We start from the raw sequence: 16,238 nt of genomic DNA, 5'->3' as shown, positions 1-16,238 counted from the left end.
TGAACATGCCCAGCTCTTTGAGCTGCTCCTCATAGGGCTTGTTCTCCATACCCTTGATCATTTTAGTTGCCCTCCTCTGGATACATACCAGATTACTTGTTTGATTTCTGCTTCCCATAGTCCCTTAGGTCAATTACCTATTCTGTATGCATACCTGATATGATAAGTTGAAACCCTGCTTACAAATTTCTGCTGATCTTGCAATTTGACTTTTTTCAGGGTAGTTCTCTTAGACATCTTTCTTTTAAAATGCGGTTATCACACACACACACACACACACACACACAAAATTCTATTTTTGATTAGGAAGTCTTTTGTGTCTTCAAATAACTGCTAGGACCTTCACAGTAATATATTTCTCCATAGACAAATAAGACATCTGTACAAATGTCATAACTTGTACACTAGTTTTAATTATGCAGACAGCTGCTCGGTCACTGCAGAAACTGGGAAAATCGGTCTCAGGGTTTAACCAAGAGGTACACCCAAATTACAAACACATGTCGTCAAAGAAAGAGTCATGTCTTAAATCTATTTGACATGAGCATGAAACTCAGACATTAACTAACCAACAGATGGACAGAAGATATCCATACAGAATAGTGTCCCAAAGTCTGTTAAAAACATCTCAAACAACATAGCATGATTCTATAAATCAGGGTGACAAAACAGCATCTCATAATCTAAAATGTGTCTGACATTTTACTATATTATTAATAGCCTCCAATGGCACACAAAGAAACATTGGCATATAATTCAACAGATACAAGGTTTCTAGGAAAAGCCAGTGGTTCTATTTTAAAGAAAAGGGACATAAGTAATGTGAGGACTAAATCTGAACAACATAGACAGATCCATTGCAGTGTGGTATCTTTGATGACAGAACACCAAACATTACACTTGACACTTTCTGTTGCAGTCATGCTTTAAAAAAAGATAGACGCCTGTACATCATCTAAAACACAGAATATATATTTGTACTATTTCATCACCTGTAACAGCTGTCTTCATACTGACTTGTAAGTGTTATGTGCTGCTAATATTATTATTATTATTATTATTATTATTATTATTACCTCGCTTTATCTCCCCGAAGGGGATTCAAAGCAGTTTAACATTAAAACATTAGCATGGCATTTAAAATACACAAATATACAAACATTAAATCAGAATTAAATATAAACAGTATTAAAAGATTCACATTTAAAACAATTCAAACATATTTGATACATATTCACAGCTAAAACCAGAGTACCCCCAAACTGATCTTGCTAGGGATGTTATTCCTCATTAAGTTTCTTCTCAGTGGAAGCAACAAGTAATTTCAGCTTTTTTTTTCTTCCCACAGTCTTTAAAAATCATGCAGTTTTTAAAGAGTATATGACATTCATTATTGATTCTGCACAAAACTCACATGTGGTTGCTTTGTGAATAAAATAGCATTTTTGGCATAGAAAACAGCATTTTCTGAGTAAAAAGAATATTTAAACACAAACATTAATTTTTGTGCTGTTTTCTGTTTAATCAACCTTGTGTGATTTTACACAATTACAATATTTACTGCATAGAAAACAGGATTTTCCATCAAGGAAGTAATATTAATATTTCTGTGGTGAAGTATTATTTTATTGTCTAATGCCAATTGTGAAGTCACCCTGAATCCATCCCCCCCCCCCCCCCGGGAGAGAGGGTGAGAAGTATGGGATACAAATGCACACAATAAAAAAAATCTAAAAAAGTTGTTTTCTGAGCACGAAATACCATTTCCACATGAACATTTTGCACAGGATAACTCTCAAATTGAGAAGAGTGTCAATGCAAGATTGTTTTCACCAGGATTTCTGAACACTAAAAAAAAACAAACCCACACATGTTTTTGACCGTTCTCTGAACATATTTCAACATTCATTCCATTTCTATTAGATTCCTGAAGCTGAAATAGCAAGATCAATAAACAACCATAACTGGATTGAGGGAAACTTATCATAAGGTATTTTTATCACATCAGAAACAAGTTGCTTCTGGTGTGAGAGAATTGGCCACCTGCAGAGACATTGCCCAGGGGATGCCCGAATATGTTGCCATCTTGTGGGAAGTTGAAGCTAACAGGTCATCCCATCTTGTGGATTTGAACCGCTGACCTTCAGGTCAGTAGTTCCTCCGGGACAAGGGTTTAACCCATTGCGCCACAAGGTGAGCGAAGACTACAATGCAATTTTAGTCTCAGCTGGCCTCAAGTAACTGGCAAACTAAGCAGTGACCGTTCCTGCATCACAGGTAGTCTGTTGCCAACTTAAGCTGTAAAATGAAAAGGGAATAATAAATATATACAGGGTTTTCAAAACAATGCCCATGCCCTTTATAGTGTTGAATGGAGCTACAACTGAGGAGGAGAAGCAAATCAAACACAGGCCCCATCTACACTGACTATTTAATGCAGCTTCAAACTTTGGTGGCCAGATAACAAATTTCTACAAAACCACATGAAAGAAAGGTCTTAATGCACATCATTATGTTGTGGTTTGTGTAACCATCATCCAGGCTTCAAACTGGTTTTCCTATATAATCATCTGCATAATGAAACCACTTTATTTAACACTGCTTTGAATCTGCATTAATTGGTCAGTGTAAATGGGGTCTTAGTGTAAAACAGATGAATGTGTTATACAGGGTGAGGCAGCATAACTCCCTTTTTTAAAATGTGTGCCATTCAGTCGGTTGAAGACATAGCAGAGCGCTAGTGGTCTCGTTCGAGAGGCGGGAGTATAAAGTTTTGTCCTGACACAGTTCAGTCGCCATCATGTGTTGGAACAGTGAGGAGCGTGCTTTTGCCATTGAGGCCTACTTTTCTAGAGGATTTGGAGTGGCCGGCTCACTCTCCAGATTTGGCCCCTTGTGATTTTATTCTATGGGGCTTTTTGAAATCCCGTGTTTATGTGAACCGTCCAAGGACCCTAAAAGATTTGAAGACCAACATCCAGGAAGAAACTGCCAACATAATGCCTGCTATGCTGGCAAGAGTCATGACAAACACCAGAAATCAGTTTACTCAGTTTATGGAGAATGGAGAATAGGAAATGTCACCTACCTAATTTGATCTTCAACACTACGTAAAACAAAACTTTAGGTATGTGCCTACATTATAATTTTTTCTGATTCATACAATAGGTTTTGTTAAGTTTTGAAAAAAGGAAGTTATGCTGCCTCACCCTGTATATGTACTTTCACAGAATCATCATTTTGTTTTAAAAGTGGAGAAGACCCCTATAAAATCAGGTTGCATGAGTCTATTTTTTAATAAAAGATAAATAGCAGACTGTTCCCTATGCATTACAAACCTAGCCCATCAATGTCATCTTTGTAATCTGCTCACTAACACTACTGGATGGAGAGGAATACCAATTAGGACTACTTACTCATTTCTCTCCAAACTGATGACAAGTTGCTCTCTCTCCGCCTGTATACGAAATTTCAGCCTTGCTGGGTGAATCTGGAAAAAATGAAAGAGTAATTCATTTATTGAAAAAATAAAATATAGGTACCACTGGTTTGTGACAGGCAACAAAAGTCACAAGATCAGCCTGTACTGTAAGAATGAATACTGCAACCGGATCAGCAGGAGAGTGGAGTTTAAAGTAAAGTTAACAGCAAGGAAATAAAGTAATAGCAGGTGTTCGATTTCCTTCTGCACTTCAATCGTGTGTAACATCTTGACAATATTTATTTTCTTTGGAAACCATTTTAAATTTGTGGTGGCCAGTCACAGAAACACTTAAATGCGTTAAATGTATTGATTTAACACTTCACAGATAAATTGAGGTGTGTGCCTGAACCACAGATTGATGAACTAATAACATTATATTGCTGCAGACCTCAGAATGACTGACTGACTATGAAAAATGATTTACAAAATAGAGATTGCTACCTGCAATAAAAACAAAATTATTAGAGAGAATGGTGGGTCTACATCTCTGTGTATACACGCACAATCATACAAATGTGTACATGTTTTAGAATTTCAGGTATTGGTCCTGATCCAGAGAGACTAACAAGAAAGTTTTAAAAGAAAATAGGATCAATGTTTGCATCTAAATTCATATGTGTACATATAGGACCCCTTGATGAAGATGAAGCACAATTTCTCTTCACATCTTATCCAACTAGGCTTCCATGAGCACAAAATGTATAAAACAACAACACAGAAGAGAACTGGGTTGCTGTCAGTTTTCCAGGCTGTGTGGCCATGTTCCAGAAGCATTCTCTCCTGATGTTTTACCCACATCTATAGCAGGCAACCTCAGAAGTTGTGAGGTCTATTAAAACTGGGGAATTGAGGCTTATATATCTGTGGAATGTCCAGGGTGGAAGAAAAAAATCTTGTCTTCTCGAGGCAATTGTGAATGTTGCAATTGGCCATCTCGATTAGCATTTAATGGCCTTGCAGCTCCGAAGACTGGCTGGTTGCTGCCTGGGGATCTTTTGTTTGGAGGTGTTAGCTGGCCTGATAGATTCTTGTTCTGGAATTTCCCTGATTTTTTAGTGTTGCTCTTTATTTACTGTCCTTATTTTAGAGGTTTTTTTAAAAAAAATACTGGTAGCCAGATTTTGTTCATTTTCATGGTTTCCTCCTTTCTGTTGAAATTGTCCACATGCTTGTGAATTTCAGTGGCTTCTCTGTGTAGTCTGACATGGTGGTTGTAAGAGTGGTCCAGCATTTCTGTGTTCTCAAATAATATACTGTGTCCATGTTGGTTCATCAGGTGCTCTGCTATGACTGATTTCTCAGGTTGAATTAGTGCCGTTCATGTTCCTTGATTCCTGTTTGGATGCTGTGTTTGGCGGTCCCTATGTAGACTTGTCCACAGCTGCACGGTATACGGTAGACTCCTGCAGAGGTGAGGGGATCCCTCTTGTGTATTGCCGAACATAGCATTTGTTGGATTTTCTTAGTAGAACTGTAGGTTGTAGGTTGTGTTACTTCATCAGCTTCCCTGTGCAGTCAGTGGTTCCCTTGACATATGGCAACCCTGACCAGGACCACCTTCCACCTGGAAACCAATGCCCTCACTGCGGAAGAAGATGCAGATCAAGAATAGGGCTCCACAGTCACCTACGAACCCACCTCCAGGACACCGAACTTGGAGGACTTTTCCTCTGGGTGGATTTCTGTCCTTATTGTCATGGCTTGTTCTTGGTCTTGCAGCTCTTCTGATGTCTGTTGTGGAGTATCCACTGGCCTGTAGAACCAAGTTTAGGTGGTTCTACCTTAAGGAGGTGGGGTTCTCTGTCTGTAATCTGTATGATTCTCTTCTCCCACACTTCTTGTTTTGTTAAATCAGTTTTATATTGAGTAGATCCCATGACTTTGGAAAGGATGATATCCTGGAGAACTATGTAAGGGGCTATGAGCTTCTGCTGATTCATATCTACTGATTTCTTTGTCTTCATTGCTCTCCCCATGAGGGATTTACACCACCGACTGGGAATGGGAACCAAGAGTCTGTTTTCTCAGCACTTCTTATGACCTTGTTTCCCACAGAGGAAACCGCATGTGAAAGAATCCGCCTTGGGCTCCCCAGGTTTCCACCCACAGAGTCAATGCAATGAGAGGGAAGCTTCCCTTCTTCCATATTTAGAGTAAGTACCTTCCCCAGGGTTATGTGGGAGAGGAGAAGCACAATAGGTTCTCTTAGGCCATAGGGGAGTAACTTTGGGGAAAACAGTAAACAGAAGACAAGATTTCTCATAAACTTTGAAAAGAAAAAAAATGCAATGTATCTTGGAGACAATTAAAAAGCTTTTGTTTTTCAGAAAAACAGTTCTAGCCAACACTGCATCCTCTATTTTATACATCATGTATAAAATTCAGAAGCACTTTTTCTCAGTCAAGAGATCTGAGCAACCTTCACTTTTAAAACCTTTTGCCAAACACAGATTAGGTTTTGACTTAGAGCTTTTAGCACTAAGATAGCCTTCGTGCTTAGAGCTTCACCTTTTGCACAAAGTATATACATTGCTAGATTATGCAAAAGGATCATAAACCTTCTGAGAGAGTTTAAAAAAAATCCTTGACTGTAGGTTAAGCATGATTTACAAATGTTGTAAAATGTAGGAAATATATAAAGAACATCTTCACACAATTACCACTGAATTGTGATTTGGTTTTACATATTTCTCTGAATGATTAATCTGGGGGTGCATTTTCACTAATACTTTATCCCAAACGAAGACCAAATTAACTTCATGGCAATTGCACGATGCATGTGTCAACACAGCCTTGAACAATGTTAACAGAAGCTTCATCAGAAACGCAGAATAAACTGCTTTGGGCAGCTGGGCCACTTCCTATTTTGGAAGCAGCCATGGTGGTTTATCCCACCATCCTGCTTTCACTGGGCGCAGGCAGCCCAGAGCCGGGGGTGGAGCCCAACTTGACCTGATGATCTGGTGTTTGCAGGGCCCACTGGACATGAAAATGATGCTGAACACCACTTGGTGCCTAGACTACAGATATCAAAGCAACAAGGCAATTGGAAAGGGAGGAGGGAGTGATTCCTCCTTTCCTCCAAATCAAATCAAATCAATCTTTATTACGGTCATAGACAAGCATAAGATGTGTGCGGTACAGTCCAATAAAAGCAATATACATTAAATAATAATAATTTATTTATTTGTATTCCGCCCTATCTCCCCAAGGGGACTCAGGGTGGATACCAGCATATACAGACATAAACAGACACAAGGCAAACATTCAATGCCTCAAAACAATGAAACACAGATACACAGATAAAGGTAAAGGCTTCACCTTCATCTTCTGCTCTGTGGGGTGGTGCTCATCTCCATTTCTAAGCCTAAGAGCCTCTGTTGTCCGTAGACAGCTCCTAGGTAATGTGGCTGGCATGGAATGCTGTTTACCTTCCCACCGAGGCGGTACCTATTGAGCTACTCACTTTTGCATGTTTTTGAACTGCTAAGTTGGCAAGAGCTGGGGCTAACAGCGGGAGCTCACCCCACCCCATGGCTTTGAACTACCAACCTTCCAGTCAGCAAGTTCAGCAGCTCGACGGTTTAACCCGTTGTGCCACCACAATTTTATTAGACTCTAGACTAATAGCTAAAATATAGTGGTATATTAAAAGGCTAAAACAGAAAAGACTACTTAGAGAATGATAATTTTAAAAAAAACTAGAAGGAGATGAAAAGGGAAGGGAATCTGGAGAGGGTAGGAGCATTCAGGGAATATAAGGGAGCATATGGAAGGAGGAGGGGGAGGGAGCACTAAATATCCTCTATCCTCTCTCTTGTGTCGCTTCATTGTGCTGGATATTGTTAATCCAGGTGCTGAGCAATGTCCAGAGTAATTCTCATGCCCTGTGGCCACCATATACAGCCCAGGTTGACAACAGCTAACTAAGGGTTGCGGTTGAATGGTGCCAAACCAGTTCTGCCGCCACTTCGCTGTGTGGTCACCATTCAGCTGTCTTGCCAGTTCAGGGCTGCTAAATGTAGTTGCCATCTAGCTCCTGAGCTGTCTTAGGGGCATAAAATGGAATCTCCAGCAATGGTGATCTGAAATACCCCGCTCCAGATTAGCATTTTTTTCCTGGTCATTGAAGATGCAACCTAAGACATTTCAACTCAAATCTTTTCTGTATTTTTGACGCTTAGTAAAACCCATCATTAGGTTCTCCTATAACTTAGGCAATAGTTTGGCTTTATATGAAATTTCCAATCCCTACTTTTGGCCAAAATATTTGCTTGTTTCCCTACAATGAGCATTACAGGCAGGAATGAAGCTGCCCTGTTCCAGACCTGATTCAAGGACTAGTGTCACAGGATGGTGAATCTACTTCAAGGGACCATCCACAATACGCAATTATAGCTCTATTATTCCACTTTAACTGCCAGGGTTCCATTCTATGGAATCCTGGAATACAATGCATTTTGTATTTAGTTGTACAATGTTGCAGCATGACCAACATGGCTACCCTAAATACAGTTATTTCCCCTCCTGAATTTCAGGGGAATCTTTGACATTTTATTACCTGTAGTTTATTATTCCAGTTGCAAAAGTATCCACAACAGCTACTTGCTTCTTCTGGTATAATATTAAAGGTAATCTAAACAGATAAAAGTACCACAGAGAACAGAATGGCCATCAAATGTTTGGCAGAACAAGTATAATTAATACAACGGAGATTAAAAGATCTGTACAAATCACCTAAAACAAGGGCCCACAAGGTGATATACTGTTTTTTATCTGGTCTTACTACTATATGTGTTTAAATGATGTACCAACTTAACATTAAACTGATACCAAACCTCAGTGAATTTATCCATCTGGATTCAATTGAGTTTTTTTTCTTGGCTTCAATTAAGTTTTTGAGAGTTTACTAGGAAAACCTTAGTAAATAAATAATTGAATATAAAACACATGGTGTTGGGTATCCAACTGACACAAAGTTCAATAAAAGCTGACTAAAAGATCTGGGCATATTACTTAATGGTGCTTTTATAAAGTGGTTGTTAACATGGAATGCCTGAAACTTATTTTATGTGTGTTCATGATTTTGTCTACTGCCGTTAGCAAAGGGCCCAGCTTCTTTTGACTGGATATTTCCAGACAGAATTGGCATCGGTCTGGTCTTAAGCGAAAATTTCCTAACCTCTAATCACACTTGTGGCATCAGTAGGACACTAGCAATGACACTTAGGCCCTTTCCACGCAGCTGTATAAAATAAACATTGAACTGGATTATATGACAGTGTGGACTCAGATAACCAGTCCAAAGCAGTTATTGTGCCTTGATATTCTCGGTTATATGGCTATGTGGAAAGGCCCTTAACTTCAAAATGGATCTGTTCCCCCATGCATGGTAGAACTTCAGTAAACCAAACCAATGCTCTAATAAGCTCCGAGAGATTCCTCATATAGAAGCTTTTCTACATTACTGCAATGTCAACCCTGTATTTGTAGGAGATATCTTCCTGAACTGACTATGGAAACAGAAAACTGTGAATAATAGTAACCTCTATGAAACTGAACAGCTTTCACTGTAAGTCATCCTAGAGGATCTAAAAAAAAATATCCTGAAAGATCTAAAAGATCCTAGAGATGTCCTCTTTAGCAATTTTCTAAAGCAATTTTCACTCCTGGGTGACTCTATGGTAATTTCTGGTAGAAGCATACCACAGAATCACCTGGAGGACCTCAAAAATTCTTTGTCAGATGTGGGTAGCTACAACTGCAGGTATTAGTCCTATGGGCATCAGTATGTATACTGTACTTCCTTTGGTTTCCCTTATATGCAACTTTAAATGCTACATTTTCCTTTTTGAGATGTGCAACGAAGGCTGTTTGTTCTATTCCAAATCAGGCTGATTAGTGCTGTCAGAGCGACAGTAGCTACATTATGTTCCGTTCTTATTAATGATCCCTAGCACGAAATTGCCCCTTTCAGTGCCACCACCCCTTGAACCGATGTTTGCATTGATCCGTCCATGATAACTACACATTCTTTTTCTTGGTCAGTCACTGCTGTTTCTTCCAAAGCTCCATTTTTAATTAGGGTAGAGTTCATATGGTCCTATCTTTATTAATTCATTTTATTTCTTGACATCTCAGTGCTGGAACAGTTACTGCAAATGGTTGATTGCAATCAATTTGTACTATGACCCCAAAATAATAAGAATGTGAAGAGATCTCAAATAGCCAAATATAACTCAAATGTGTTCTCCTGAATTCATATACTAATCCAAGTAGAATTTATTTCAACAGCGTTCAAATAAGTAGTACAGACAGTTTGCGTCTCTGAATGAACTCTCAAGGTCAGGCAACTGAATGCACTGTCAAGTTGCTTATTTGGTTTTATTCACCTGATATTCTCTCCTCCTGGACCCTTGCCCTTTGCTCGGAGTCAATTACTATGTTCCATCACACAGGTTTCATGCCACAACCACTTAAAAATAATTCTGTCTCTCTAAATATCTCTCTGTAAAACTGTGAAAGAGACAAAATTGACTTTGCTGATTTCTAACTGCACTTATGAAGTCATGCTAGATTGGTACCATTGTGTTAACTATATGGAATTTATGCTACAGTGAAGAGCAAACTGCTAACCTTTCCCTCTTTCAAATTCCCACTGTCTTTAGTAAAGGTGATAAATGGAATAAGTACAAAACCATTGGTGTTATTTTTGGAAATAAGGAAAGAGAAGATTTCATGCATGGTCTCAATACAAGCGACATTCCAAGACGGTGGTTCTGAGATGCATTAATTATTTTTACATATGGTAGAAGGCTGGCCCATTAGAAATGCTGATTTTGATAGCTTTCTAATAAATAACAAAATAAGGGGTAGCTTTATCAGCTCAAGGACAGAAATGAGTAATTATAAAGAAGGAACCTTTTGTGCATTTCTCAGGCAAAATAAATTACAGAAAATAACGCAATGCTATGCCTGCTTTCAGGGAACTAGCCTATAGGCCACAATTGTGGAGCCTTGTGAAAACTATGAAAAATATTGCTTCTTGTAAATAATCTTAAAGTGTCAGGGTCAACTCCAGTCTTTCCAGGATATTTTTTTAAAAACAAAGACAAGTTGTATTTATGTTGGTGTATATATTGAGAACGTCTTTCACATCAAAAACATGAAGGCCGCGAGCAGAGCTACATGTCAACTTTATTATACAAAGACGTCCCTAGGCTACTATAAGTTTACTGTTCAAACTCTAAACATTCTTTTAATAAAAAGCTACCATTCCTTTCCCACAGAATGAGCTGTAACTTTAAGACTTTGAAATCTGACCATTTCACAATTGTGGACAGTTCCTCAAAAGATGTATACTGAAACTATTTTTTGCCACTGTCGGGTTCATTATAGCATGTTCATCACTGGCGGCCAGTCTTATGGTGATGAGCCACTCTGGTCTGGGATGTAAATCTTGATGGATTTCATATTTCAATGAATAAAAATGTTGTCTTTTGGTGTTGTCTTTTAAAATGTTGTCTTTTCATAAATTCCTTTAAAAACGTTGCATTTTTACTCTTTCAAAAGACTTCTCCCAAAGAATAAAAATGCTACATTTTTAAAGGTATTTATGAAAAATAAGCTTGCACAAAACACCAAAGACAACATTTTGTGCAGAAAATAGTACAAATACATTTTTTGTGCAAAGTGCATTTTCTGTGCAATAAACACACTTTTGGATGGAAACCTAAGGGATTTTGGCACAATCCATGTTTCTTAAGTCCTGAATTATATTATATGATTAATCTTTTCTTGCTAGGGTGTCTTGATGTTGTCATAGCTCTCCCTCCACAATTTTATGGAATCTTATATAGTAGAGCTGGATTGCAAGGACTTTCTGGCTCCAGACGGTCATCCCAAATCTGAGCAGCAAGTGGCCGAAGAAGCTGAGACCAATGTATTGTCGAAGGCTTTCATGGCTGGAATCACTAGGCAAGTGGGTTTTTTCGGGCTATATGGCCATGTTCTAGAGGCATTTTTCCTGACGTTTCACCTGCATCTATGGCAAGCATCCTCAGAGGTAGTGAGGTCTGTTGGAAATAGGAAATGGGTTTATATATCTGTGGAATGACTGTGGAATGGAAAACTGAGGACTCTTTCTTAGCAGGATATGATACATATCGAAGATATATCCCCATATTTTAAAGTATAGTAGGAAGAAAAACATAATTGGAATCAGCAGTTAGGAAGGTGACGTCCAGGTACAGTAGCCTGTACATCAGTGGTTCCCAACCTTTTTTGGACCAGGGACCAGTTGAGCAGGGACCACTCTCCAACATTAGTACCAAAAGGGTTACAAATCACTTTTTGGACAACTTTAGATTTGGTTTGGTGATTTGGGGTGCTGATTCAGAAAACTGCATTAGATGACCACATCAGCTCTAGTTTCTGATGCAGAACATATCCCATCCAGTAGTCACCATCTTCTCACCCACAGAAAACTATATTTAATAATCTAGAACAGATGTGGTAGTAGTAATCTTACGTGGGTAGTCAGCCTCTCCCCTTCCGACATCCCCATTGTCTCAGCACTATAAGAGAGTTTCACGAGACCAGTCGACCTCGTTGCCGTGTGATTTCAAGGCAATGATGTAGTAATGGTGAGGCTGCGGACCATATTTTCATTCTTGTGGACCACTGGAGGTTCACGGACCACAGGTTGGGAACTACTACTATAAATAATCCAGAAAATGCTTGGAGTCTTTGTTGCTCACAATTTTCAGTGATTTTGGTTTGGTGTGTTTCCTGGAATTCTTGACCTCTGAATTCACTACATATAACAAATTCTTGTCTCACCTTTTTTTTTTTGGGGGGGGGGGGGGGCTTTAGTTATCTAAAGTATTATCTCTATGTAATGACTTCTGGATTGGTAAGATCTTGCCTTCATTTTCTAGGATTACCATGCATGAACTAGACTACGTTGACTTCACTCTAGTTGCTTCTATTAGAATAATCATCTCATTTGACATTTGCTGCCCTTAGGATAGATGTGGGAGACACTTTCCCGGGTGTCAAATGAGAAAATTAGCCAATATTCCTTAAATTATGTGGGCGTATTCTTGGATAGCAGACTTGGAAGTTTGCTGCTGGGTCTTGACAGAGACTTTGAAACCTGCACACCATGGAATAGGCTTCAATTGACAAGATCATCTTTAAGTTACTATGGGCAACAACTAATGCTATTTTAAAGAATTCATAAAGTGCCTTGTTCAACAGCAGTACTTCCAATATATTTTTTTCCCCTGTAATATCTTTTAAGGCATTTTAAAATACAACTGGAATGTAAAGTAACTCTCTCTCTCTCTCTCTCTCTCTATATATATATCCTTCAAACACATTTGAAATGTATCTAAAATGTTAAGTCTGCAGAAAGGAAATTTGAATTTAACATTATATAAATCAACATTAGTAAAGGAAATCGGAAAACATTTGGGTAGAAATACTATTTTCATTTGATGGATATGGAGGAATACAACCAAGGAGGAAGTAAGAACAGGCAATCAATTTACTGCAGCAGAGTCAAAGATGGGCAGCAAGCCTTTAGAGGAAAAATAAAAATCAATGCATCCCAGCAGGTCTAAAAGAACACACTCTGGAAAAAACCTTTGAAAAGAACGTATGTGTAAGAGTATGGAAAGGAGAGGGGAAGTTCACAGTCACCTTTCCTACTGCCCCCCAAGAGAGTAAAAAAGGAAAACTATGTTTGCTTGCCAGTTGAACTCACAACATGCTGAAAGTCAAAAAGGTTTAATTGGATAGACTTAGCTCTTTACAAAATTCATAGTTTCTAATTCATTTTCTGACCAATATGTGTGTGTATTGGAATGTGACTACATAAATTATCACTCCATATTTAAAAACAATCACTTTTCAAATTGGCTGCTTTGTAAAATTATTTTTTGAATTCATTTTAAAGTTGTAAATACAAAATGTCTGCAAAAATATAGCTAGTTTATGATCAAGAAATTTTCCAATATGTCAACACTATATTATTTAGGATCTTATCTTTACTGTTAGTTGCCAGAGTGAATCCAGTGGGGTGTGGGGGTGTGGACACATATCAAAATGTTTAACAAAAGGCTGCTTTGTTTAAGAAACTAAGTCCAACGAATTATGGCTTATATGTTTTTATGGCATTTTTCAGACCATGCATAATGACCAAGATCTCCTCTTGTGAAAAGCATGGGTGAACAGCAATTTTAGGGAACAGTTACAAATATCTGAAGGATGCAACCATAGCCACAACCCCCCCCCCCCCCAAATGAATCTACACTGTGGAATAAATGCAGTTTGACAGCACCATGCCTTGATGCTATGAAGTCCCTGTAGTCGCAGTTTGACAAAGCACTAACACTCTTTTGGCAGCTACTTAATGAGGAAGATCAGCAATCTTATCTAAGGATTCAGATCTTCCCATGTTGGGGCAGTGAGGACAGCCATCTTGGATCCCTATGCAGGATCCAGGATCATATTCCAACATCCATCCCATGCTCCATGGGTTCAAGGATGGCAGTCCCTTCCTACTTCCCACCACCTAAATTCCACACCTTCAAAAGAAAGGAAATCTCCCTTTCCCTCTTTCCAAGTGGCTTTGCTCATTTAATGAAACAAAACAAGAAGAGTCTGGAGCTCTGGTAAGTGGATATTTTATTCCGGAAGGACTGGAGTGCTGAGAGGTTTGGAATTCTGCCTCATTCCCATCCATGCTGAAGCTGGTTTCAATGTGGCTGGGCTCTCAGTCTGGTGTCTCGCCTCCAAGCCAACTCAGGAGACCCCAGTCTGGCCAATACGCAGCTAAGAACCAGTAATTCTATGTCAGTTCTGAACCGGACTGGCCCCTTCCATAGAGCTGTACAAAATCCACATTGAACTGGATTATACGGCGGTGTGGACTCAGATAATCTAGTTCAATGCAGATATTGTGGTTTATCTGCTTTGATATTCTGGGTTATATGGCTGTGTGGAAGGGCCCATTATGTGCTTGTGTAGAAGGTCCCTTATGCACAAGTATATACAGCAATTACCATAAGTAAGATTTCACAAGAGGAGGTGGAGCTCCTTGTGTGTCTCTCGGCCCCTAACTAACACTAAGGCAAGGAATCAAAGGCAGCGGCTGCGAAGGAGAGAGAGGAAAGGAAAAAAGAGGGAGGCACACTGCACACACAGTTTGACTCTCTGTCTCCTACACACAGACTCCCAAAGCACAAGGGAAGCAGGGAGGTGCCATGATGGAGGGTTATCGGGGTTGCAATCCAACTGGGCACACAAAACTGACATTGCTTTGAAAGGACCCTTCAAGGCCATCCAGCCCAACCTCATCTGGCAGTAAAGGAAGACACCATCAAAGTTCTCATGACATATGGCCAACCAGTTAGAAGGGAGCCAAAAGGCCTCAGTCCAACCCTCTCCTTCCCTCTCTCCCTCCCTCCTTCCTTCCTTCCCTTCCTCCCTTCCTCTACTTCCCTTACTTCTTCTTCCTTTACTTCTTTCCTCCCTGCCTCCCTTCCTTCCTTTTCCTCCTTCCTTCCTCCCTTCGTTTCCTTTCCTCTGTCACTCCTTCCTTCTTCCCTCCCTCCCTTTTCTTCCTTTTCCTCCTCTCCTCACTGGCCTCATCCTCCTACATTAAATCTACAATGTAGATGCACCCAAAGTTACCCCTTCCACACTGCCATATAAAATCCAGATTATCTACTTAGAACTGGATTATATGACAGTGTAGACTCATATCTATCTATCTATCTATCTATCTATCTATCTATCTATCTATCTATCTATCTATAGATGTTGGGTAACTGGTTGTGTGTGTACAATACTTTCTATATTACTATTATATATATTGCTATATAATACATATAATATATATACACATATATATATATATATGTTACTATTATATATTACTATATTAAATAGACTCATAGAATAAAGTTGGAAGGGACTCTACCATGGTAGAGGGAGAACAGACAGGAAGGAAGGACAGAAGGAGGGAGGGAGGAAAAGAGAGAAGGAATGAAGGAGGGAAAGGGGAAAGGAAAGAGAGGAGGGAGAGAAAGAGGAAAAGAAGGAGGGAGGGAAGGAAAGAGGGAGGGAAGGAAGGAAGGAAAGAGGTACCAAAGGAAGGAAGAAAAGAAGATAGAAAGGAAAGAAAAAGGGGAGAAAAGGCAGGAAAGAGGGAAGGAAGGAAGGAAGGAAGGAAGGAAGGAAGGAAGGAAGGAAGGAAGGAGAAAATGAAATAAAAAGTGAAAGAAGGAAGGAAATAGGGAGGAAAGGAAGGAGAGAAGGGAAAAAGTAGAGAAATGGGGAGAGAAGAAAGGGAGGGAAAGAGAGGAGGAAGACTGGAACCAAAGAGCAAAGGAAAGAATGAAAGAAAGAGGTAGAGAATGTAGAAAGGAGAGAATGAGGAAGGGAAAGAAAAAGGGGGCAAGGAATAGGTACGTACCTCTCTTTCATAATAGTCCACTTGGCTATCTCTACTTCAAAAATTCTAAGCCACAGCAACACATGGCAGAGCTGTTGTTGAAACGCCTTTTTCTGAGTTGCATGTGGGATAGCTCCACAAAAAGCCTTAACTTGCTTTACCCCTTGCATGACTTGACTGGCATGACAGGAATGAGACAATCTGATGGACTCGAAAGGGAAAACAGGTGGATACAATCAATTTGCTGTAACAATGCTGAAACAGAAAAAGAAGGGGAAAGCAGAGGAACCC

General features: G+C 39.3%; 1 protein-coding gene across 1 annotated transcript in view; it reads right to left on the bottom strand.

Moving 5' to 3' along the window:
• ADAM12 (ADAM metallopeptidase domain 12) overlaps positions 1 to 16,238 on the bottom strand; it is a 288,191-nt gene that overhangs the window by 223,044 nt on the left and 48,909 nt on the right. The window contains exon 3 of the mRNA XM_060768619.2: positions 3,417 to 3,490. Within this exon, the coding sequence (XP_060624602.2) occupies positions 3,417 to 3,490 (74 nt within the window). The remainder of the gene's footprint in view (positions 1 to 3,416; positions 3,491 to 16,238) is intronic.

Source organism: Anolis sagrei, chromosome 3 (genome assembly GCF_037176765.1).
Source record: "Anolis sagrei isolate rAnoSag1 chromosome 3, rAnoSag1.mat, whole genome shotgun sequence".
Taxonomy (NCBI): domain Eukaryota; kingdom Metazoa; phylum Chordata; class Lepidosauria; order Squamata; family Dactyloidae; genus Anolis; species Anolis sagrei.
The sequence above is the reverse complement of the archived record's forward strand: the minus strand, read 5'-3'. Positions and strand labels throughout refer to the sequence as shown.